Raw genomic sequence first — 23,994 nt, 5'->3', positions numbered from 1 at the left:
TGTGTGTGTAGGCAGCACACATGCATACACAGGCATAGAAAGGCACACTGACACAGATGGCCACTGCCCAAGGCCTTTCTGTAATGCATGAGCACTCACTCACAGTTAGCCCAAATATACAAACATGCACTTTCTCCCTCATTCACATTTGGGTTTCATAAGTGGAACACGAAAGGAGAAGCCAAGCCAAGGCTTTACCATACAAGATGACCCCACAGACAGAATGGTGCGTCGTTACAGTGGGGTGGGATTCCTGTGATTTCCAGGAAAAACACACAGAGAAAGAAAAGCCTGACAATGTTGAACCCGCTTTTACGTGATGCACACTTACAATTTTGACTCTGTGTCCCGGTGTGGCTGTGATGTCCCAGGTGCACTCTTTCCGGCTGGGGTACTTGTCTGGCCAGTTTGGGCTGCTCAGGGTCCCACTGGGACTGTGGATCTTATGCTCACACTCGGCTGGAGACACACACACACACACACACACACACACACACACACACACACACACACACACACACACACACACACACACACACACACGCAAGAGCACACACAGAGAGGAAGTTTAAAAATCATGGCTGCACAGGAAAAGGTCAGAGGAAATGGAAAAGGAACAGGAAGGAGAGAAACACAAGAACTAAATGAGAGAAGAAGATTTCAAAGAAGCACATCCTGGTGACAAGTTCACAGTGGGTTTCACTTGAAATTGGCAGCAAGCTTTGCACAAACACTGCAGTGGGACCTTTGCACTTTCTATACTGTAGCTGAGTACATATATGTATATGTACACTATTTGTATACAGTAATTAAAGTAAGAACCATATCATTATTTTGGATTTGGGAGAGGAGGTGGGCCTGAATGCTTTCTATATGCATTCAGTGAGTTTAGACTGACAAACAGTGTACATTTGTGTAACCATACCTGCACATGTAGCATTCAGAGTCTGTTAAAGATTGAATGCTTTTCTAAACACCATTGCATTCATTGGAGAAGTATCAAACTCAGTGGTTTTTGTTTTTATTCCTGACGACTACTCTGTCATTTGCCCCACTTTCTTTGATTTTAAGGCTTTGTCAGCTCCACCTACTCATTACGTTATAGAAAATCGTACTCAGCAGTCAGCTCTTTGTTGCCACAGAATCTCAGAAAGCGCAATGAAAAATATCAGCTGCACTTCATTTGTCACTGATGGACGAGTCTGGAAACACACAGGAGCTGTTTGTTAACACTGACTACTTTCCTCCTGGAGTCTGTCTCAGGTTAAAGCCGTCCAGAGCAGCCCACACACAGTCACACATGGCATTTTCATGCATTCGATTTTAATGAGACAAATGCTATGGCTTTATGAAGGTGCGGGGAGGCAAAAGGCATGCACACGACAAAGACGATGTGTTTGAAAGTGATGGCTTTTATTTCTCAGGAAAACCAAACTCATGTACAGCATGAAATGGCATCCACAAGAACAACACGTGAGTCTGAAACAGCTTTTTTTTCCCCTTTTTTCTAGCATGCAAAGTATCACATACAGATGTCAAAATCTCCACACAGTTTTGTTTTTACAGAAGAGTGTAACATCTCATGTTACAGATAGAGCCATGGGTACAATCTGATTGAGTTGCTGGTAAAAACGAACAGTTTCAAAGTCATTGCAAGAGTTTAAAATGAGATCCCTGAGACTTTAAAGGATGCTGTGTGTCATTTTTTATATTTCCCACTGGTGTGAAAAGCCATAAAGGTGAGTAACAATTATGCTTACTGATGAATCCAGGGTGTAACAACAATTGCTGAAATCTTCTCAAACAAGCCGAAGCTCATGTATATATATAAACAGGGGCACAGGCCGTGTGACGGGAATATGAATTAGTGTGACACGGCAAGGCTCGCTTACACTGGTGTTGTGCACATATAAACACACATGTACGCACAGGAAGACAACGCTACACGCAAAGCTTTCAAGGTCCCAGATGTTTGAAACACGAGTCTTTTTATGAGCATCACGGGGAGTCTTTAGTGAGGTGTGTATGTCAGTGCTGATGTTGTGAGTGTGTGTGTGTACGTGTTCAAAAGTTCAACTTCAAAGAGCTGTGTATAATATGTCCATTCAGCAGGGTGTGTGTGTGTGTTTGTGCAAGTGTGTGTGTGAAAGTGCAAATAACCTTTAATAAATAATGTTTTCTGTCAAACTAAAACTTTTTTCCACCCTTTGTCCGTTTCTCACACACATCAGAGTGAACAGAGTTTTAGAGACTGCCAACTGGTTTTTAGGTCATCTGAGAAAAGTTCAAGAGTATCAAGTCGTTTAGAGTGGAGCATCTCCTGAAGTTAATCCCCTACATATAATTTATAATGTCACAGTTTTGTGGGACATTTCTGTGGTAATTAATTTGGACTTGGTGTGTTTCTGTTTCAGGAATGTCCTTTAAGAACAGTCCAAGTTAGGTCTTTTTTAGTCTCACTACACAAAATAAATACTCTTAATATATAATTAAGTTTTTAATTTTTGCTGATGATTTTGTCTCAGTTTTTGTTAAAGAAATAGTAATATGTCATGTTTTGAAGTTCACCTGAGGTTGTATTTACCTAATTTTAAGACCTGTTGAGGACTAATTTATTCTTAATATATCCTGATATATAAAACCTTAAACTTGTGTTCCATTTTGCCTGTAGTGCTATTTATTTTGCCTGCATTGTTTTGGTCTGAGCAGGTTCACACAGCACCTATTTTCTTTCTGTCTGCCAAGCTTTTCACTACCCAAGAGGAAGAATGCCTCTACCTGTCCCGAGGCTCATGCGAGTGACAGCGTGACAGGATGTAAGTACTGATGGCGTCTCCCCTCAGCTGAGCTTTAACGTTAGCTAGCTGCATGCCTTCTTTGGTTGGTGGGTGTAGTTTGACAGAAAGAAAGCAAGGTCATGATTTCAGGAAAAAAGACATTCCTGCGGAGTTTTTCAATTTCCTTTTTCACTGGGGCGCACTCCAAGGCAAATGCCATAAGGTTTTATTATATTCAGGATATTGCAGACATTTCTACAGTGGACATCCCAGAAATTGGACAACTCTCACTTGAACAATTTAGATGAATAAATAGCGCCACAGGCCAGAAGATTTGGGGGTGAACTGTCCCTTTAATCTATGTGAAAAAATATAAGCCAAAGAAAAAAAACTCCCTCAAATGTAAAGCCTGCTATCATGTGGATGTGTGTGGACAGCGCGTGATGGATGATGGCTATTCTTATGAATGAGCACATGCTTGTGTTGATGCGCGACAGCATGCACGTGTGCTCCGGTGCTTTTATGCCAGTGTGTGTGTGGGTGTGAATGCACATGAAACCCACCTTCCTTACAGTCATGTTTGTTCTCATGCAACACGAAGCCATGGCGACAATGACACACGTAGGAGCCCACCGTGTTGATGCACTCGTGTTGGCAGCCGCCGTTGTCCTTGCTGCACTCGTCTTTGTCTATGAGGGATACACATGCAACACGTCAGTGATGTGGAAACATCAGAGAGATGAGATGGTGGGAAGGGAGAGAAACAAAAGAGGACAGTAATGAGGTGCGGGTGCAGTGGAAAAGGAGAAAATGAAGACAAGTTAAACATTTTATTGCAAGGCTGAGAGTTAAAGCCCAGCAGGATGATCAAGTGAGCCATCCCGGCTTTGAACGCTCTCTGCAGCTTACTTTTGTTTTTTTACTACAGTAACAGCTGGAGATCAATAAAGGAGAAGTTACTCAAAAAGGCAAAAGTTTGCATTGATTGCCACGGAGAAGAATATCTAACGAAAGAAAACAAAAAAAAACTTTCTGAAGCTTGTTAGTTTGTGTAAGTCTGTTGTTGTGTTGCAATCGTCTACGTTCAGGTCACAGCAGCTGTCTTATTTAGGTTTACTGAATTTTGATTATTCTTTGTGTTTATTTTGAAAGTATTACTTCCCTTGTGTGTCCCAATGTGTTGTTTTGCGTCCTTAGTTGTCCCTACTTTGTGATCCATTAACTTGTCCCTGATTAGTTTCATCTGTTTTTTGTTAACATACCCTGCTTGTGTATCTTGTTTGTGTACTTGTTTTAGTCTGGGGCCCAGTTGCAGTCGAGCCCCTGTAACCTCTCTTTGTTATGAGTGTAACACAGACTGAAAGCACGCGTGGCTGCTGAAGGGTCTCTTAATTAATGGGTAGGGTAGAACCACAGGAGTAAGCTTTGGGATGCACTTGGCTTTCTCTAATGATGGAAGAAACTTCAAACCATCTGCAGTGATTTATACAGCTATCAGATGGAAGTAATAACATCATGTCCATAACTTTCAACATGCATACACTCTAATGAACAGTCTCTGTTTATGTTATTCGTATTTTAGTGTAGAGAGACAGAATATCAACCAAAAATCCAGAAAAAAAAAACACATTACATAAAATGTATAAATTGATTTGCATGTCATTGAGTAAAATAAGTATTTGAATCAAAACAGTCTGAATTCTGGCTCCCACAAATTGGCTGTGTGTCCATGTGGCACACAAATTACAAGATTGTAGACCTGCACAAGGCATAGTGAGCAACAACACCATCCGCAAGATGCTTGGTGAGACGTTGACAACTACTAGTGTGAATATCAGGAAATGGAAGAAACATAAAATGATCATCAATTGCACTTGGTCTGGTGCTCAAGTCAAGATCTTGAATCACAGGGTTAGGATGATCATGAAAAAGGTGGTAGATTTGGTAATGACCTGAAGACAGTTGGGACCAAAGTCACCAAGAACACCACTATTAACACACTATACCGTGCAGCACCAATGAGGTCTCCCTACTCAAGAAGGCATATGTAGAGGTCTGTCTTAAGTTTGCCCGTGAACATCTAATGATTCAGAAAAGGCTTGGGGGGGAAGTGTTGTCGTCAAATGAAATCAAAATCATACTCTTTGGTGTCAACTTCATCTGCCAAGTCGGAAAGAGGAGAAATGCTGAGTATGACCTAAAGAACACCATCCCCACAGTCAAGCATGGAGGTGGAAACATTATGGTTTTGTTTTTCTGCTAAGGGTACAGCAGGATTTCACTGGCTTAAGGGAACAATGAATGAACCTCCTTCCCTCAGCCAGAACACTGAAGATGGGTCGTGGATGTGTCATGACAACAACCCAAAAAATATCACCAAGGCAACAAAGGAGTGGCTAAAGAAGAAGCAAATGAATGTCATTCAGTGGTCTAGCAAGCCTCTTTTATGTAATGTGTTGTAATGTGTTTTTTCTGCATTTTCAGCTGATATATCTCTTGCTGCATTAAACTGAAACTATAGTAAAAGTGAGAGAGAGTTCATTTCTTTGGAAGTGAGCAAACTTGCAAATCCAGCGGGTGATCAAATAATTATTTGCCCAACTGCATGTCATAAACTGTATGATTTTTTTCAATTCATCATTCATTTTTCTATGTGCTGATACATAAAAGATTTCATCATTCATCAACTGTATAGGGAATTGGTCAGAATCCAATAAAAACTTCTTAGTCACTTTTGGAACCTTTAAGCCTCTGTATTTATGTTTATACCCCACCATGGTACTTTACAGTCCCATCATATACTACATAATTATGTTAGATTATTATTGGAGCTACATATTGGTTGTACTGAGTAAAAGACTCCAATATATATGCAAAATATGAAAAAATATTCACAAGGTTAATATAAATTAAATAGTTTGTTTCATCATTCAATACACATTACCTCAAAATTCAGAGTGAACATGTGGTGTCTTGCGAATGTTTTGGGAATCTGAAGAATCTGAATAGAATTTTAAAATAAGATTTGAACACCAAGTAAATGCGCATGCTACAGTATTGTTTGGTCTGTTCATCTTTTAGTCCATTGTTATGCGGTTGCTAGGTAACATGATGATGTTGATGAATATATCAAGCATCAATCAATTTGTTGCTATAAATTAGAAATTAGTTATTGTTGTGAAATGTCAATGATACAGTACCTTTCGGTGTTATAGATGCATAAAAGCTGCAAATGGATTATTTTATCCTCTTGGTAACTGGCAACATGATGACATCATAATGTCTGATATAGATGAGAACCTTCAGGGCTTAAGATGTACTTGTGTACCAATGTTGTTTGCACCACTCCCGATCATGTAAGAGGAGTTTTTAGGTAAACAGACACAGATTGTTTGTGTTATAGTAAAATGTTTGGCTTGGCACAGAGCTTGATCAAATTGATCCGGTTGCAGGTTAAAGGTGGAAACGTTTTAAAGTCCAAAAACAAACTCACTTCCCAATCATTTTCTCTCCCTCATACTCAATTTGTGGTGTCCTCTAACCACTTGGATTCACCACAGGATGGGCTGGGTGAGAACAAAGACTTTGGTGAGGCTGAATCCCGGGTGGAGGCGGAAGAAGCAACGGAAGGTTCGCTCTGCTCGGGGTTGCCACGTTAAGCGCAGAGACAGAAAGAGGCAGAGGAGGTGAGGATGGATTGCAGACCGCACAGGAAGACAGAGGATGTATGGGGAGAGTGTGGGAGCACAGTGTGTTTGTGACTGAGAGAGAAATAGATTCCTATAAAGAGATGTGAGATTAGACACAGACGCCGAGTCTCACTTCAACTTTGGAGCTTGTGAATCAAACTAGATCTGCTTTTAATGAAACCACTAAATCCTCTCTCTCTCCCTCTCTTTCTCCGTGTGTGTTTGTCTGTGTCTGCTGTGGTATTACAGTGCTATTGTGGGCTCAGTCTCACCCTATCACAGGCTAAGAAGCTTTGCGGTCGATGCTACACAGTGTTCATTGTAGTTGTCTTCAGGTCAAGCACAAAATGTCCACACGCACGCACGGGCAAACACACACGCACACACACACGGATTAGTAGTATGTGGGAGGCTGAGGGGACCTCCCTAAAGCTGCTGGCTGTTCACCAACCAAAAGCTATCCCTAAAAGCTTCTGACAGTAACTGAGCCACACAGCAGCTTTTAACACACAAGTACGCACATTATTCGTATCTGAGTAATTTCCTTTTGCAAGCCTGCCCCACTGAACTGTTTAGCTGTGTGTTAAAGGTGTGCTGCAGGTTAGTTGAATGCAGTTAACAGCTTTTCTTCCTCTGAAGTTGAAACTGTCCTGATTTTCTCTTCAAGTTTGCAGTAAATTGTTTGAGTAAAAAAGAGAAATCTGTATCATAACATCCAACAAATTTCTCCCTGAAACAGCAAGCGGGGAACATTTGTTGTATTTTTAGTGGAAAACCGGGCTGTGTCCCAATTTCATACTGTTTAAGACTGTCTTTGAGATTGCAGTTTAAAAAAAAATCAACGTACATATATTTGCATACGATAATCATGGCCTGGATTTATGAAAATACATGATGGTGACAATACTTAAACATTTTGGATAATAAAAAGCTTTTTTCACATCATGCATGCTATATTTCTTTTGGCCAGCTTTGATGGCACAGATTTGAGGGGTGTTGTTTCAGTTTGCACTGTGACCACATTCATTTCCATCTAGACTTGGATTTTTTTCTCCTGTATTGATGATGGGAGAGTCTTTTTCAGCGCATCCCAAACATTCTTAATGGGATTAAGGTCTGCACTCTGTGATTACCAAGCCAAAGAGTGATGTGTCATGCTTCCCAAACTGCTCTTTTACTCTTAGAGCCTGATGAATCCTGGCATTGTCATCTTGGAACCACCAACAAGGAAGTAAAAATCCGCTGATGGAAAAAGCTGACCACTAAGTGTATTCAGGTACTCAACTAACCTCATTTTTTTGCAGGGCCACATTACGCTGCTGAATCAAGACCTGACCAACTGAACCAAACCCAGATCATAGGACTGTAGCCAGAGGCTGGCAGTAGGGAGTATTGCTTCATTTGCCTCTCCTCTTACTCGCATCACTGTCCTACTTTCATTGTTCCAGAGTCCAGTCATTATGGTCTTCAGCAAACTGGAGCCACACTTCTTTGGTGAAGATGATGGTTCTGCATTATACTTCAAGGTCTTTAATAATGTGTAAACCTAATGCTTCTTGGTTCAGCAATCTCCATTTGTTTTATTTGCCTGATGCAAACCAATAACCCTTTCAATCCTTCTGAAAAACAATAACATGTTTTTCACAACCACAGGATATGTCTTCTAACATGGTTGGTTAAGCTCCTCACAGCATCAGTTATGGTTAAATAACCTGTTACCATCCAAAACATAGTAATCACTGCAGTAATTATCTAGTGTAAGTCTTAGTTTGCTTAGTTAACCAGGTGATGACTTGTTTTTGGACAGGTAGTGTATATTACTTTTCATTCAGTAAACAGTAAGTAGCCATATAGTACATTTATTTGCTGAATATTTTAGAACCTGTAAATTGATCAAACTCACCACTTTCCTCATTACTTTTTTCCATATTAGCTATCATGCAAACACTGTGTGACATAAAACAATAACTACACATTCATTATGGGTAATTCCATTATTTACTTTACTTACTAATTTTTTAAGGGTTTTCATTTAAGGCCTAGTTGGGAGCTTTAATTTGGATGACAGAAAGTTGTAGAATAACATCTCATAACTCCATATTATCACAATTTTAGTCCACCGAATCATAGATTTTATCAATAATTTGTACAATACTGGGACACAGAACGTTTCCTTCTGGAGCAGAATGGATAAAGAAAGGATCCACATCAATAAAGTAGGATCTATCCATTCCCTTAATTGACCAGAGCCAATCAGAGATCAATCCCGATTGTGAGGTCATGTTACCTCTGACCTTTGATGAGATTGCCAGCCTGGTGCCGACATGACCACGAGTTGAACTGACGCGCGTTACGTCCTGGCACGACTCAAACACAAACATACGCTCCTGACACTGTGCCAGTCTGTCTGAGGGGAGAGAGGGCAGAGAGCAGGGTGAGTGGAGGAAGCCAGAGAGCAGGTGGAGGCAGCATGAAAAAAAAAAAAAAAAACAGACAAATATGCAAACAGCTCTGCATACACATGAACATTTCACCTAATACTAAACCATGCAAACAACCTCAAATGAATTCACAGCAGAGGGAGATGGGGACACAAAATGAGGCATGTAGATGCTCAAACAAGAGTGTTTATAAGAGTGCTAATGCCTCCTAAAGCCACTTCTTCTGCTCTGGACATTACACGGTTACCTAAATCTCTGCGGCACAGTCAGTGATGGCTTAGATATCAGTAGCAGTGTCTTTCTGCTTTTTTCCAAGCGAGTGTTTTACTTACCTAATCTAAACAATCTAAGCAATCCAGATTTTTTGGTGAGTGCAACATGACTGGAAAACTTTAACACAACACATGGCTAATTCTGACTAATCTCTCTTATTTCTCCTGTGTGCATCTCACCTTTAGACTGATATGTCTCGTTAGTCTAAACACTGAAACAGCTGCCAGCTTCAAAGGTTAAAATGTTTGCAGAAGGGGAGGATCAGTGTTCGGCATGAGTTTCTGGCAGTGTGACTGAATTCCAGTGGTGCCGAGCATGAAATACCAGAAACCGCCCCTGCACCATAATCCACTTCTCCTGTGTCCATCTTATTTAAAGACTCCTGACATTCCAGTAAAAAACAGGCCTGACACACACAGTCTCACACACGCTGAGTCACACGTGTGTTTTACCTGAGAAGAAGTGAGCTTTAAAGCCTTTCTTAGAAACGGTGTTGTCCGACTTGAACTCAATCCTCATGTTGTTGTACTGAGAGGTGATGACCTCCGGGACCTCGGTACCACAGTATTTACCATGCAGCTTAGAGTCGGATGAGAGGCCGCTGCGCACTTCTACGTAGTCGTATTTACACACCTAAACAAACAGGCAAGGCTCTTGTAACAAACAGTCACGAGGTGGCTGCTATTTTTACCTGCTTCCTTTCTCTCTCACTGAAATGTTGCATACAAATACATGGACGCACTCACCTCGTTGCCTTCAAGCTCGAACGCTTCAAACTGCATGGAGATGCGATACTGAGTGGGCGCCACCACCTGCCACACGCAGTTTTTGTTGGGTGGGTACTCTTTAGGCCAGCCAGGTGTGCTAATGGTCCCATTTAACTTTGATAGAAGACCACCACATGCCGCTGGAAACACACAGGTGTAATCAGTTAAGAAAAGACACAAATTCAGCTTTTTTTGCCTTCATTTGACAGTTGAAATGAACAGAGGAAACTGATTCTGTGTAAAGTAAGTTTTTTTCATTATTATAAAAACTTTGGGATGCACCTTCTCATTGAATTTAGTTTGAAAAGCTGCTTGAAAAAAAGACAGCAGAGAGTATCTGAAAAGAGTTGAATCACTACATTTACAGTTGTAGTCAAAAGTTTGCATCATGATCAACTGAAGTTTGCAGCTGCCCAAACTAAATGCCTTGTGGAGAACAGTTTTATAGTCAGACCAGACAAAGGCTGAGATATTTGTCTATTCACAATGTGAATAGATGTATGTTTGAGGGACTTTCAAATCTAAGACCTTTGTACTAGCTGTGAAGCACGGTAGAGGCACCATCATTGTCTGGGGCTGTTTTGCTGCCAGTGGTACTGGGATATTGCAAAAAAGCGGATGAAATAATGAAGAAGCAGGACTACCTCCAAACTCTTCAATGTTACCTACAATCAGGATGTAGACAATTGAAACTTGAGTACAACTGGGTGTTCCAACAGGAAAATGATCCCAAACACACCTGGGATCATTCCACAGGTTTTGGAATGAAGAAAGCAGGCTAATATTAAGCTTCTGGAACAGGTTTCCCAAACCAACCAACCAATTTAAAGGAAATCTATCAATTTTGCCAAAAACAGTGATCATCTATCAAACCAGAATCATGCCAGAAGCTTGTTGATGGCTACTAAAAGTGTTTTGTCAAGGTGCAGCTTGCAAAGAGATATTTAACCAATTATATATTTGATCCCGTATGTTTGCTTTTGACCCAGTGTGGACTGAAGAAACTCCAAAATAACTTCAAACGTATACACCCTATATTTTTAAAAGGAAAAGAAAAAGAGAACAGAAAGAAATCATTAAAAGCCATTAAAGTTCATTCTTAGATCCATTTGTCGTGGTATTTATGCCCATGATGAATGTAAGTAAACTTCTCAGCACAACTGTATATGTTTTATTATGAAGCACCAGGAATCTCCAGCGTCAAGCAGAAGTGAAATGATGTTTTGGTCACTGTTACAACTACTACAACATGACATGATTTCACTTCCTTCAACAGCAGGATTTTTTTTAAATGACAGGTTAACCTTTTTTTTTAAAGAAAAGGTCACTTACTATTAGAGGAAATATGGCATTGATGTAACTAATTATAAGGCAACAGCAATGCTGTTATGCTATTATCAAAAATCTTATATTAAGAATGCTATAGCTAGCTAGCCCAAGGTGAGCATACATCAGGTGTCAGACAGATATGTTACCATTTGATTTTACTCGAACAGTTTAACCTTCCACATTTTTGAAATGCTCCAAAAATTAAAAGGATGTTTTATTACCTTTTCATCTTTGCTGGTTAACACAGACTAGAGAAAAAACTGATCAAATTCACTTTGCTTCTCTATGGCAATCGAGTAGCAATTTTTAAGGGGGATCGTTTCCATGCATGCTAATCACTGTATAAATAAGCAATGAGTAATCTAGGTACCTTAAATATAAAAATGTTTTATTATTGTCTCTCTTTTATGACAGCTACTTTCAAGCACCTGTAGTCCAAAACCTAAGCTAAAGAGGCGTAAACGTCAGCTGCATGTCTGTGCCCCGGAGAGTCACTGCACTACAAACACCTGCAGTTCCACAAATTCTGGTCGGTCCCCCAAAACCTTTACCACAGAAATATCCAGGTTTACGCCCTGATACAAATAACAGCTTCAGTCTCTAAAGCTATTTTTCTTCAAAACTGTGCTTTATTTTAACTCACTGCTTTTTGTGTTATTAGTTTATTTCACTGAGTGTAATCTAGTAGTATTTTAATTTAATTTATATGTTAGCACTAATTAGCGGGCATCTTTATCTGTGCATGTTGTGTAACAACATGTGTGACTTTATAGGATACTCACAAAACACCTGCCTCATCTAAGTCTCTCCTGACTGTCTTTTGACCACCAGATGTGTACAAAAATGTGGCTACTTCTCTGAAGAAATACTGAAAGGCATCAATTTAAGTTAATTTCACTAGAATAGCTTTAATTTCCTTCACTCTCAGAAGTGGTTTGGTTATTTGTTTCAATATGTTGCTCATTACAGAGTAATCTTGAGGGATTACAGGGCAAAGCATGTGGCCATGAATCAGAAAGATGTTTTTTTCCTGTTGACGGCGACCATTCGGATGTTTTTTAGTTTATTTTGCCAAGTAACATTCACATCCTACAGAAACACAATACAGAGGAATGCACATAGAAGCAGGAATGCAGCGTGCCAGGCACACATACTAACTGTTACCTTCACAGCTCTTCTTGTCAGGGGCTAGTTCATAACCTGGGTCACAGGCACACTTGAAGCTGCCGAGAGTGTTTACACACCTCTGTTCACATCCACCATTGTCTGGCTTGGCACACTCATCATCCTCTGAAAACACACATACACGTCAGAGTGCATAACAAATGCTTTGTGAAAACACAATCAACTGACGCACAGCTTCTCTTTTTCTCATAGTCACACACACACACACCTTTGAAAAAGTTAGCAGCAAAGCCGGCCTTGTTTACAGTCCCATCTGAGACAAACTTCATCCACAGCGTGTGTGAGGTAGAGCGCACGTCCTCGGGTTTGTCGTAGCCACAGAATCGCCCAATCAGAGGGCTTGTTTCGAGCGGGCCATCCCGAACTTCCAGGTAATCGTAAGCGCAGCTGTCGTGCCTCTCGATCTGCACCAGAGGTATGCACAACAAAAACAGTGAGATACACGAAACATCGTCCTTTTTACATCGAATCACGGCTCATGCTTAATCGTCTCCCTGCATCGTAGTTCATTTTTCCCTCTTAATCTAAGCTAAACTGAAAACACGACCTTTGACCTTACCCATGTGGAGTCAGATTGAGTCGTTTAGCAACCTGACATTTCAACAGCATTCAAACTACAAAACTAATCCTCCGCCGCCTGCTGTGTGTCCCTGCACACTCACACAGACACACACATGCATGCACCACTACATTTATTAACTTCTTAGCAGCTCTACAAGCGTGAAATTTGACCCAGACATTCCTAAGCACAAGCACGGGATACACATAAATGCATGCACAGAAAGGCACACACACACACAAAAGGAGTGAGTCACCTCGAAGGCCTGGAAGCTGAGCCCAACGTTGTATCCCTCAGATACAGCGATCCTCCACACACACTCTTTGGAGGGTCTGTAGTCATCAGGATAATTGGGAGACTGAATCTGCCCCGAGTCCTTGGTGATTTCCCCTCCACAGATCGCTGCACCGGGGAAGACGAGAGGAGAGAGAAAGGTTGGGTGTGCATCAGCTGCACTGACTAAAGACACCTGAAACACAGTCTGTGTACACTATGAATAATGAAAGCCCCGAGATAACTCACAGAGCACATAAGGTCATCAAATTCACAGGCTGGAATTATTATTCACAGTAATTATTAAAGGTCTCTGGATTCGAGTGTACGAATGCTTTTATTTGTTAGTTTGTTTGAATGAAGGCGTTTACCTTCGTAAATGGCAGCGAAGCCTTTTCCTACCCAGTTGCTGCTGCTGCGGAACTCAATCCACATCCTGCTATCAGTTGAAATCAAGACGTCGGGAACTTTATCTCCGCAAAACCTGCCTGTGAAACACACACGCAAAAGCAAACCCTTTAAGTCGTGTCATTCAGTGACTGCTGGGGCAATGCAACTCACAGCTGACAACATAGCTGTTACAGCCTCCTCGTTCATTTCAGTGCGATCGCTGCAGCTGGCAGAAAAAAATAAAGTCATCTGCCACTTAGAATGTACAGGCATTCACACTGTGTAAGTAGAGTGCACTATAGTGTGTCTACACGTATGTGTGTTGTAATACAACAGCATACTGTGGAAGCATGAAGACAAGAAGAGAAAACTATATTGCTGCTGCAATACTTTTGCCTCAGAGGAGTTTAAACAGCTGTGAAGCATCTTGTTATCTCATCAACTTTCACCTGTATTTCCTCGCATGGATTTCACATAACACCATTATGTGTGTTAGTGCAGATTGTGTTGATGTATACAATTAGCGCAGTTGTCAATCCTAACACAGCCTTAAGAGCAATTAAATGAGTCAAGAGGAGTTTAAAAAGCCTGTTATCTATTTTAGAAAATTGCTCCTGCTTCTTAATCTCGGAGTTTTAAAAGCCAAGTGGAGTGGAGGAAAAGTGAGCTGCCACAAGCTAAAAATAGGAGTGAAGTTACTCATTAACTTAGTCAGGGAGTAATAGAGTAATTAATTTTAAGGCAGTCAGCCTGCTTCCTGCCTCTTACCAAGCAGCGGAGCTTTCCTCCAGTATCCATCTCGAACTTCAATGTAGTCATACCAGCACAGACTGCTTTTGTACAGATCCATGGTGGTGAAGTTCAGAACAATCTGGCAGAGCAAAAATATGGAAAAACAACAACAACAGCAAAAACGTGTTTAGTAAGTTTAGTACAGATCTGTTCATTGAAGATAAGGAGAGTGAGAGGACAGGAAGAGTGGCCTACCTGCAGTGTTAAGACTTAATCAATATCCAGTCACTCTGGCAGAGGTTGCTTATTTTTTATTGGCTTTGCATGCACATTCACTACACTGTAGGGTGCTACTGAGTGTGTGCGCATGCATGTGTGTATGTGCGCACCTTTTCTCCGGGTGTGACAGATATTCTCCAGACACAGTGTGTGTATGAAGGGTATCCATTGGGGTAACCAGGAGATGAGAAGTTGCCTGTTGACTCTTGGAGCGTCTCCCCACATGCTGCAATACACACACACACACACACACACACACACACACACACACACACACACACACACACACACACACACACACGCACACACACACACACACACAAATGGAGTTACATTTTTGTGGCAAACCCTGCCATCGTGTGCAGTCCTTTCAGCTTTGTACTGATGGTTTACAATCGGTACATTACTAAAGAACACATGGCTCTCATATTTATTATTACTCTCAACCGTCACAAAATGTTTTAACTGCCATTTTAAGTAAATATATTTCAGGCTATTTATTCAAAACAATAGCATCAGACATGCTCTGTTTGTGAGCCATTTATGTGTATATTATCTGATGCATCCATATGGAAACTGTTAGACATTATTTCTGACGTAGAAACAAACTCGCGTTCCGTGTTGCTTTTGGCTTCTTTCAGTTTTGCATGTAGGAGGCTACATTTTTTTGTCCCTGTGTGCATCCGTGTTCATGTGAGGTCCAACCTCAGTCATGAAGCCCTTTCACCATTTAGCAGAATTAAACATTCCTCAGTAGTAAAGTCACTGACTGTAAGTGAATAGAAGTGGCAAACTTTTAATTCATCACATAGGAAAAGAACAACAGGGCTGAATGGAAAAAACAAACCCGCTGCTTTTCTCTCTTTATCCGTCATCTTGAGTTCAGTGCTGTCACTCTCTTTCAAAAGGAGGTTAGCCAAATGTGCCCCTCCAATCCCATGATGCATGCTGTTTTCCCCCCACAATGCCCTGGGGCTCTGTTCATCTGTCAGTGAATATGGTATCACTCAAATATGACCTTATAAGGCTGAAGTTGTATCTGTTTGCAGCTGAGACCCACTAACACAGACTTGCTCACTATAGACAATCAAAATTATTAATGGTATGTATGCATATAGTACTGAGCCACCCATCATTTCTTGATATTTTGCTAGGAAAATAGGAAATAGGTGTGTACTGTTTTAATGAGGTTGAATGTCAGTATTTGGTGTGACCAGTTTTTTCTTCAACACAGCCTGAACCCTCTTAGGCAGCTTTCTAGTAATTTCTTTAGGTAGTCTTCAGGAATAGTTCTCCAGCATTCTTGCAGGACATTCAAAGCTTTGGATGTTGGCTGCCTTTTGTTCTGTTCTCTGTCAGAATGATACTGCTTCAGTAATGTTGAGCTCCCGGCTCTGGGGAGGCCGATCCATGACTGAAAGTGTTCTGTTGTGGATTTTGCTTTCAGATCAACTTTGCCTCCTATGTTGATCTTTAGAGTTATATTAAGTTAGTTTGATGTTTTTTAAACTGTAATATATGTGTGTGTTCAGGTGTAACAGTAAATGAGACTACATTTACATGTAGGTATGGCTCTGAATCTTGTGTAGTGTGTGCACTGATCCTTTAAATTTGTGAGAACACACTTACATCAAATGACCACCGCCATCCATTGTGGTTCTGTGTAAACTGCTGGCATACACACATGTCAGATCTCACACATCTTAAGTAGGCCCGAGTGACAAATTTCACATTAGTTGGCTGAATTATCTGACACGTCATAGACTTGGGGATGAAACACATTTGAATTCATCAATCCATAAGAACTGTTACCACTGACTTTCATTCCGGTTCTTGTGTAATTTGGCAAACATCAGCCTTTTCTCTCCATTTTCCTTCCTTAAGAATGGCTTCCTGACAGCCATCCTTCAACTGAGAGCATTTCTGGTGAGACTGGGTAGATGGATCAACTAAAAGTCCAGCTGCAGGTCCCGTGTCAGCTCTTCGCTGGATTGTTTATATTACGGTACTATTTAGTGAATCCATGAGTTTCAGATACTTTTTTTTCATTTTCTTTTTCTGTCCTCTACTTATTCAGTTTCCTCAAATTATTTAGGGACACACTGCAGAGCAAGTTTTCAGCTTATGTTTTTAATTAGCATGTTATTAGTGCAAAAATACTATTTTATGCCTTAAAACACAATCTGAACTCAAACTGTGTTATCATTGGCGTTTCTTCATAGATTGAAATAAAGACATGGGACATTTGCAAAGGCACATTTTTATGCTTAAATGATTAATAGATCAGTTTTAAGTGAATTAACCAACACAATTCCTCTGAAAATGGTCAGGTACACAGACTGGACTAAAAATGAGTTGTTAAAAAGCAGCTAATGTCCAATAAAATAAATCTTTGAAAGAAATTAAAAATAATTTTAAATTATTTTTTAAATAAAAAAATATTTAATTTTCTAATTTCTCCTTAAACTGGCTCCTTGAAAGCAAAATGCAAAGAAATGAAGAGCAAATCACAACTTTTCCACAGTACTGCATATGTCAGCAGTAATATAGTAACAGAATACATACATTAATAAAATAAAACTGTGGTTTTATTTAAATATGTTATTTATTGTGTCCCACACTCCGTAGATCATGAAGCACAGAGCTTATTGTGTTCAGTGTTCAGTTATTCAGCCAACTACTCCACAGTACCTTCATCACATACCTCCTATAGCTGAAGTTTGCCTGCATACATGGCTGGACTTTGGTGTGCTGTTGCAAATCGCACAATAACACACTGCACTTAACAGTTTATAGATATCCAGGTGCAAGTGCAGAAATAGGATCATTAAAGGATCAGTAAATTTTACTGTGTTTCTACAATGAAACCAGAGCAGCTCTTCTGTCTGTAATGCTGACTCTTTTGCTTTAGAGATACGCATTGATTTTGCTGCTGTCAATTTGTGAGAACAGTACACGTAATCAAAATGACCAACACCATGCCAACAGTTTGGCATGCATACTCGTCAGACCTCACATCCAGGCCCGGGTGACGATTTTGACGTTAGCTGGCTGAACTGATGATGCCTCATAGACTTGGGGATGGAACTGTGTTTGTGCGTCTGTGTGTTTTCATATGTGGTCAAAAGTAATGGCATCATTTGCAATTATAAACCTTTGTGACATCGCTGCACTTCATTGTGAGAACAGATCCAGATCACATTAGAACGACTCACCAGGGACCAGAGGAACGCCAGACAAGCACGGGCGTGCACTTGAAATGTGTGTGTGTGAGAAAAAGACACTGAAAAAATGGAGGGAAGCATCACATGAAAAAACAAAACATGTTACTCAATTTCATGTCCAGACCCTGGAGAATGGAGGGCCGGGCCGGTCTTACGCCAAAGACGTAAGCAGATAAACAGAAGTAATTTTTTTAGGTACGCGCTATGACGACAGCACTCACATTCACTGACGCACACAAACATGCACAGACACACTGCAGACTGAAAGTAAAAGCATCTGTACCTGGACATCTATACAGCTTTCTTGCCTGTGCAATGTCTCCTTTACTGAGCCTGGTCCGCTGACCAATTGCAGGCCGGACCCCATTTTCATCTCTGGATGGAAGGATGGTGTCGAGGAACATCCCGCTTCAGCGAAGAGAAAAGAGACAACATGTCATTGCAACACATCAGTAAAATTAAACAACAATCTAACAGTATGGACAAGCAAACAATTTTCACCCAACCATTGCAGTTTTGTGTTTTCTCTAACATGTGCATTGGAACTGACTGGGGAATGGGAGGGCTTATATAAGCGGGTATGGCGCAGATTAAAAAGCATCCTCAGTCGGAAAAAATGTAAAGTAAACCCATGACACTTTCTGCTGCCAAATCCAAACTTTTTTCACCATTTTAAATGGTGCAGATGTATAAAAAAATTGGAAAAGATTTCTTAATTCTGAAAGGCTTCCATCAGCTTCACTGCATCATGTAAACACATCTGATTTCAGATGAAGTAAATGTGCTATAGTTGTCAAAGTCAACACAAGCACAGCTCAGTAGGGCACAAATATGCTTCAAATGCAAAGTAAATCATAAAATCATAAAAGTTGCAAAGCAAAAACAAACAGTATGAAATACATGACATGGTAATGACAGGTGAAAATAGTTTGCGTTACAATAAAGTTTGCCATTTTCACTCATGCGCTTTTCTAGACGCCCCTCTGAGCTTCATTTGACATTATAAACTTGCGCAGCAATCAGACTGGACATTAAACGAGCTTTAGCCTGCCAGCTACCTAGTGTAAGCAATGTATGATGCCCAGCTGAACAGATGTAAGAATTGTGCAATCAGGTTGTTTTAAAGCTAGAGCTCTGTGTCCTGCTGCCTCCAGCAGCAGCATCTCCTGAATCAAAAGGAGCATTTATGGTAGTGGGAACTACTTCCTGCTGTGTACTGCATGTGAAAAAGATCAACTTTGGACAGGGTCCCAACCTGATTCTCCTGAGGTTATGTAGCGATCATGTGAGAAAGAAGCTTTTGACATGTGGGTAGGACACCTAAAAATTGTTAATTGGCAATTATACCAACGCTGGTTCACAGTGTTTCTTGTTGTGTTACTATGTGAGTAACACAACAAGTGAGGTGTTTAATTTATGCATAGCTGATGTTTGTGCACGGAAAGACAGACTGGAGCTAATATAATAAAACCAAACAAAACAACAACAGCACAACACAGAAAAAGCCCAGACTTTACTGTTAATAACTAAATCAATCTTGGCATATCATAATCTTTGAAATTCAAACCACTGCTTACCGTGAGAAGGTGTTCCTGGCGTAGTGCATGATGCTATCAAAATCATATGGCTCCCCAAGAGAGTTCACCTCCCCTGGCTCCATCTTGAGGAAGTTATATTCCTGGCCTGGGAACCAGAAATTCCACGCACGCCGTACAAACACACACATACGCACAAATATTTGCACACATGCAGATGTAGCAGCATGAGGAGGTTTTAGTTTGATCAACAGTCAGACTGTAACTACTTAGTTTGCTTTCATAAGTGCAAAAGCAAACAGCCTGCGCAACACATCTATAAAAAAAAATAAAATGACTAAATGTGAACAGAAAGGGTATCTTGGGGCTTTTATTCAAATACTTAAAGTCCAGCAGAGCAAAACTGGTGAAAGCTCTGATTTGCTTCTAAATAAAGCCGTGGGTCAGGTCTGAGATACTGCTGTGTGATATGATTTCACACCTGTCAGATTACACTGTGGTGCAGAGAGGTGTGTTTGAGCAGAAGTGACAGACTGTGGTGAGAGCGGTCCAGGTGACTTCACAATCATTAAAAGGCTCATTCACACTCACTCAGCTTCTAGACTGAGTGTGAATTTGGAAACGCACACACTCGGTCTAGAAGCGTTGCTGTTTGTCTGCGTCTAGAAACAACCTGAGTGATCCCAGCAGAGACCACAGGTGTCTAATAATAGGTCTCACCTGGTTGGATGTTATCCCGGATGATGGTCACGTGATCGTCACGGTCGGGCCGCGTGTGTTCGTGCCAGAAGCCAATGACGTGGCCCAGTTCATGCACCACAATGCCAAACTTGTCACAGTTCTTTCCTATGGAGATGGCCTGGGGCCCGTTTCCACGACGACCCACATAGGAACAACACCTAATGAGGATTAGTAGGAAGTTGATAGCAGAGAGATAGGTAATTTACTACACAGTTGGCAGTGGAAATAAGAATCTGCAGTGTTATGTTCAAGTAACAATAAACGCACACACACACACACACAAGCGCACACACATCTTTTCAGGATTTCCTGGCCTCCACTACATCCACAAGAGGAAAAGCGGCAGGATTTAGGTACATAAAACACTCTGATAATGCTGCGGTTTCATAACCCAACGCTGTGAGAATTCACATATCGCTGTTCAGAACGCACACATGCACATAGACACACACACACACACGCTTTCCTTCTCTTTTGCTGGGTAGCAGAGACATTCGTGCCAGGCTAACAAATCTGATTAAAGTTATCCAGTGAGCTGATTGCACGGTAAGGATCAGGAGTCACTGGAGTAGATACAGTCTCACTCTCTGCTTTTTTGGGTGGGGGGGTGGAGGGGTGGAGGGAAACCGTCAGTAAATTCATACAAACACACAACAGATGTACATGTACTGTGGTTATGTGTGCATTTTTATTTTATGTTTCCTTGTTTGTCTGATTTACACACATCCACACTGCACATCCAACCTGCAGGGTACTTAGACGTCAGCTTAAAGTGCCTAATGCAGCCAACCAATCACAGAACACGAGCAAGTGACATCACCAGTTAACACATAGATATTTTCCTCACCTGCTGGTTTTTACATTTAAAAGCAACCTCATTTGGACTCATCCATGTATAACTTTTTGAGCTTCATCAGGCAACAAATATTATGGTTTGAAGTATTTTTGATGCTTGTGGCTGCACGGCTGGAGATATCAAAAATGCAATTTCTTTATTGGAAAATTATAAAGATGTCTTTCACAATTTCAGAAAAAGAAAACCACAAGTTAAATTCCTTCTTTACACAAAAACACTGTCCAAAAACTTCACATATAAATTACAATTGCTCTAAAATTGGAGACGTTTATTGTCTCCCGTTAACTTTTCCTTTAAATGTGCTTCAGTGCTTTTGATTCATGATGCCATGGGCACATTTTAGTCTACGAGGTTTGATACCACAGTCTGTTAACATGTTTGCGAGAAAATTTCCAAAGGTACAGAGAGTCTGCAAGCAAGCATGTGATTGTATTTAATTCTCCAGCCATAAAAAAAAGTGTTTCAAGATGTGACTTTGCCACAGTCAACAAGGGTATTATAACTAACTCAAACCAAAAGAGAAACCAAATTAAAACTACAAAAAAATATTGCAAGAGACACTAAAAGAATCCTAAACTGAATTCCAAATTTATTTATTTATTTTTTTAAATCAAATTTGACTCTACACATCTACAGCTTGAATGTTGAGGTAAGGTTACATTTCTCAATGCATCAAAATAATTGATCAAATAAGTGTTAAAAGTTCAAATGACTCAGCAGTCAGAAGCAAGTCTTAGAAAATGTTATGATCTTCTTTTTAAATTTGGTCAAATTTTTTGGGATGTCGTGTCTGTGACCCAGCTAGGCTGTGATTGTAAAACTTGGTTCAATTTTAATAATAAAAGCCGCTATAAACTATATTAAACGTGGGTGTTGATTTACCTCACTGGGTTGGGCAGGTAACCCAAGGCTAATGCAAAGGCACTGGTTTCTTTCGTATTGCAATAAAAACTAAAAAGGCCTCAAATATGTAAATATTTTTAACTCTAACTGAACAAAGACAAAAAAATACATTAAATTGTATTTATACAGCACCAAATCACAACAACAGTCACTGCAAGGTACTTTATATTGGTAAAGACCCTGCACTAATGGAGAGAAAACCCAAACAATCAGATGACTCCCTATTAATAATACTTGGTGACAGTGGGAAGGAAAAACTCCCATTTAACAGTTAGAAACGGATAAAAGAAAAAAGAAAATGGAACTATAATAACACTGACAAGGATGCGGTGAAACCAGCAGGTACTGGATATTTGGTCTTGAATATTAACTTTTGAATGTGTCTGTTCTGTTAACCACAATAACCGCTAATAATAATCGATGTACACATACTGTAATAACTACACAGTCTCTTAATGTAAACTTTTGTGGTGCTAGCAGAACATTGGATAAAAAAAAATCTATATATTGTGAAAATCCTTGTTTCAAAAACATGAATTAAAATTTTTGTTACTCCAAGTCAAAAGCTCCAGTTTTGCATCTATAAAACACTTTGTCATATAAGCAAAAGCTGGAACGAGTGAGAATTCTGCATTTTGACATTATTAATACTTGTTAAATAAGAATTGTTTCTAGGTCATTTTTACACCAACTCTGTAAAGTCACAGTTGGAGCTGGATATCCTACTCTTTCAACCATGTGCACAACACTGTCTCAGAGCGATAAATGCCCTGATCTCAGGCACCCTACAACCTCCCATCCAGTCAGTTGAAGTGTCACCACTGTACAAACACACTCTGACCCACCGTGCTGCCACTCGACAGAACAATGCCCTTCTCCAGAATATGAACAAAAAAACTGCACGAACATACAAACACTTAAGCCAAGCGCCGTGATTGGTGGGATGGGGAAACAGGAGCAGGACAGGAAGGAAAGTAGAGCTATTGTTGAGTGACCACATCGTCTCTCTGTGTGACAAGGTCACTTGTGAACTCTAGGTACACACACAATCACAAACAGACACACATTTCCAAACCAACCCGCAGGGTCTGTAGGTGAAGACTATGTAGCTTTCTTCATCTGTCTTCTCAATGAAAGTCACGCATGTCTGTTTCTCCCAGTGGCGCATGGCCTGCTTGAACATGGCCCTCTGACTGCCTGAAACACACAAATTTTACATCCTCCTTTTACACAATCACTCATGAGTGTGTGATTTACTGCTGATCGGGCAGCCGTCCAGCGGAGTTGCTTACCAGTGAAGTTTCCTCCTATGACGTAGGGAATGACTCCTCCAGGCCATATCCTCTCAGCTCGGGAAGTGGCTGCTCGAGGAATACGAGTTTTCACAAACTTTCCATTCTTCCCAGCTTTCCCACTTTGACTCTTTGGACTGGCAGCTCCCTTGCTGTCATTTTTGGGGAGATAATCTAACAGAATGGTGAGAGGAAAAGTCACAGTTAATTAAGTGTTGTGTTCAAACCTAATAAATGTTATAAATATGAGGTCATAAATGTGCTTCCACAGTATTGGATAATGATGCTTCTTGTTATATTTGACCTTTCACAGTTTGTTTTAAAGGCCCACAGTAATAAAACTCAAACAGACATAATGTAGTTATGCTAATGCAATGCAGCTTTTTACATTTACATTGAGTCAAGTTCTAAAAATAAAAGTATAGCAAACTTTCAGTGGTGCCAGATATCAGTGTGTAGACCAGAGGTTGTGTTGCAGCTTTGTCAGGTCTATCAACACTTGGAAGAACTGAAAACAAGTAAACTTGTAATGGATTCAGTCTCTAGATCTGCTTCTGGTGTCTCTATTTCCTCATTGTGAAGTACTTCATTTGCCTAAACAGCAAAACAGGCTTTTAGGGTTTGATGAAATTTCAATTTAAAATCATCCCAGAAAGATGAGCAAGTTGTCTGAGGATTCTTGGAAGGAAAAGGCACTTTTCTAACAAGCTACCATGGTTGTTACTTTCTACGATGTGATTATTTGGTGC

General features: G+C 40.4%; 1 protein-coding gene across 3 annotated transcripts in view; it reads right to left on the bottom strand.

Annotated features, from left to right (window-relative positions):
* The window catches only part of tll1 (tolloid-like 1), a 61,523-nt gene that overhangs the window by 10,469 nt on the left and 27,060 nt on the right, over window positions 1–23,994 (bottom strand). For all 3 annotated transcript variants that reach the window (XM_026171435.2, XM_026171434.2, XM_080303034.1), the window contains 15 exons: window positions 23,246–23,419; window positions 23,033–23,150; window positions 20,174–20,352; window positions 19,496–19,601; window positions 18,202–18,326; window positions 14,805–14,920; window positions 14,452–14,554; window positions 13,665–13,781; window positions 13,277–13,422; window positions 12,670–12,865; window positions 12,441–12,566; window positions 9,927–10,087; window positions 9,633–9,813; window positions 3,341–3,466; window positions 332–459 (listed from right to left, as the gene is read on the bottom strand). In XM_026171435.2, the coding sequence (XP_026027220.2) occupies window positions 332–459; window positions 3,341–3,466; window positions 9,633–9,813; window positions 9,927–10,087; window positions 12,441–12,566; window positions 12,670–12,865; window positions 13,277–13,422; window positions 13,665–13,781; window positions 14,452–14,554; window positions 14,805–14,920; window positions 18,202–18,326; window positions 19,496–19,601; window positions 20,174–20,352; window positions 23,033–23,150; window positions 23,246–23,419 (2,102 nt within the window). The remainder of the gene's footprint in view (window positions 1–331; window positions 460–3,340; window positions 3,467–9,632; window positions 9,814–9,926; window positions 10,088–12,440; window positions 12,567–12,669; window positions 12,866–13,276; window positions 13,423–13,664; window positions 13,782–14,451; window positions 14,555–14,804; window positions 14,921–18,201; window positions 18,327–19,495; window positions 19,602–20,173; window positions 20,353–23,032; window positions 23,151–23,245; window positions 23,420–23,994) is intronic.

Source organism: Astatotilapia calliptera, chromosome 6, assembly GCF_964374335.1.
Source record: "Astatotilapia calliptera chromosome 6, fAstCal68.1, whole genome shotgun sequence".
NCBI classification, from domain to species: Eukaryota; Metazoa; Chordata; class Actinopteri; order Cichliformes; family Cichlidae; genus Astatotilapia; species Astatotilapia calliptera.
The sequence above is the reverse complement of the archived record's forward strand: the minus strand, read 5'-3'. Positions and strand labels throughout refer to the sequence as shown.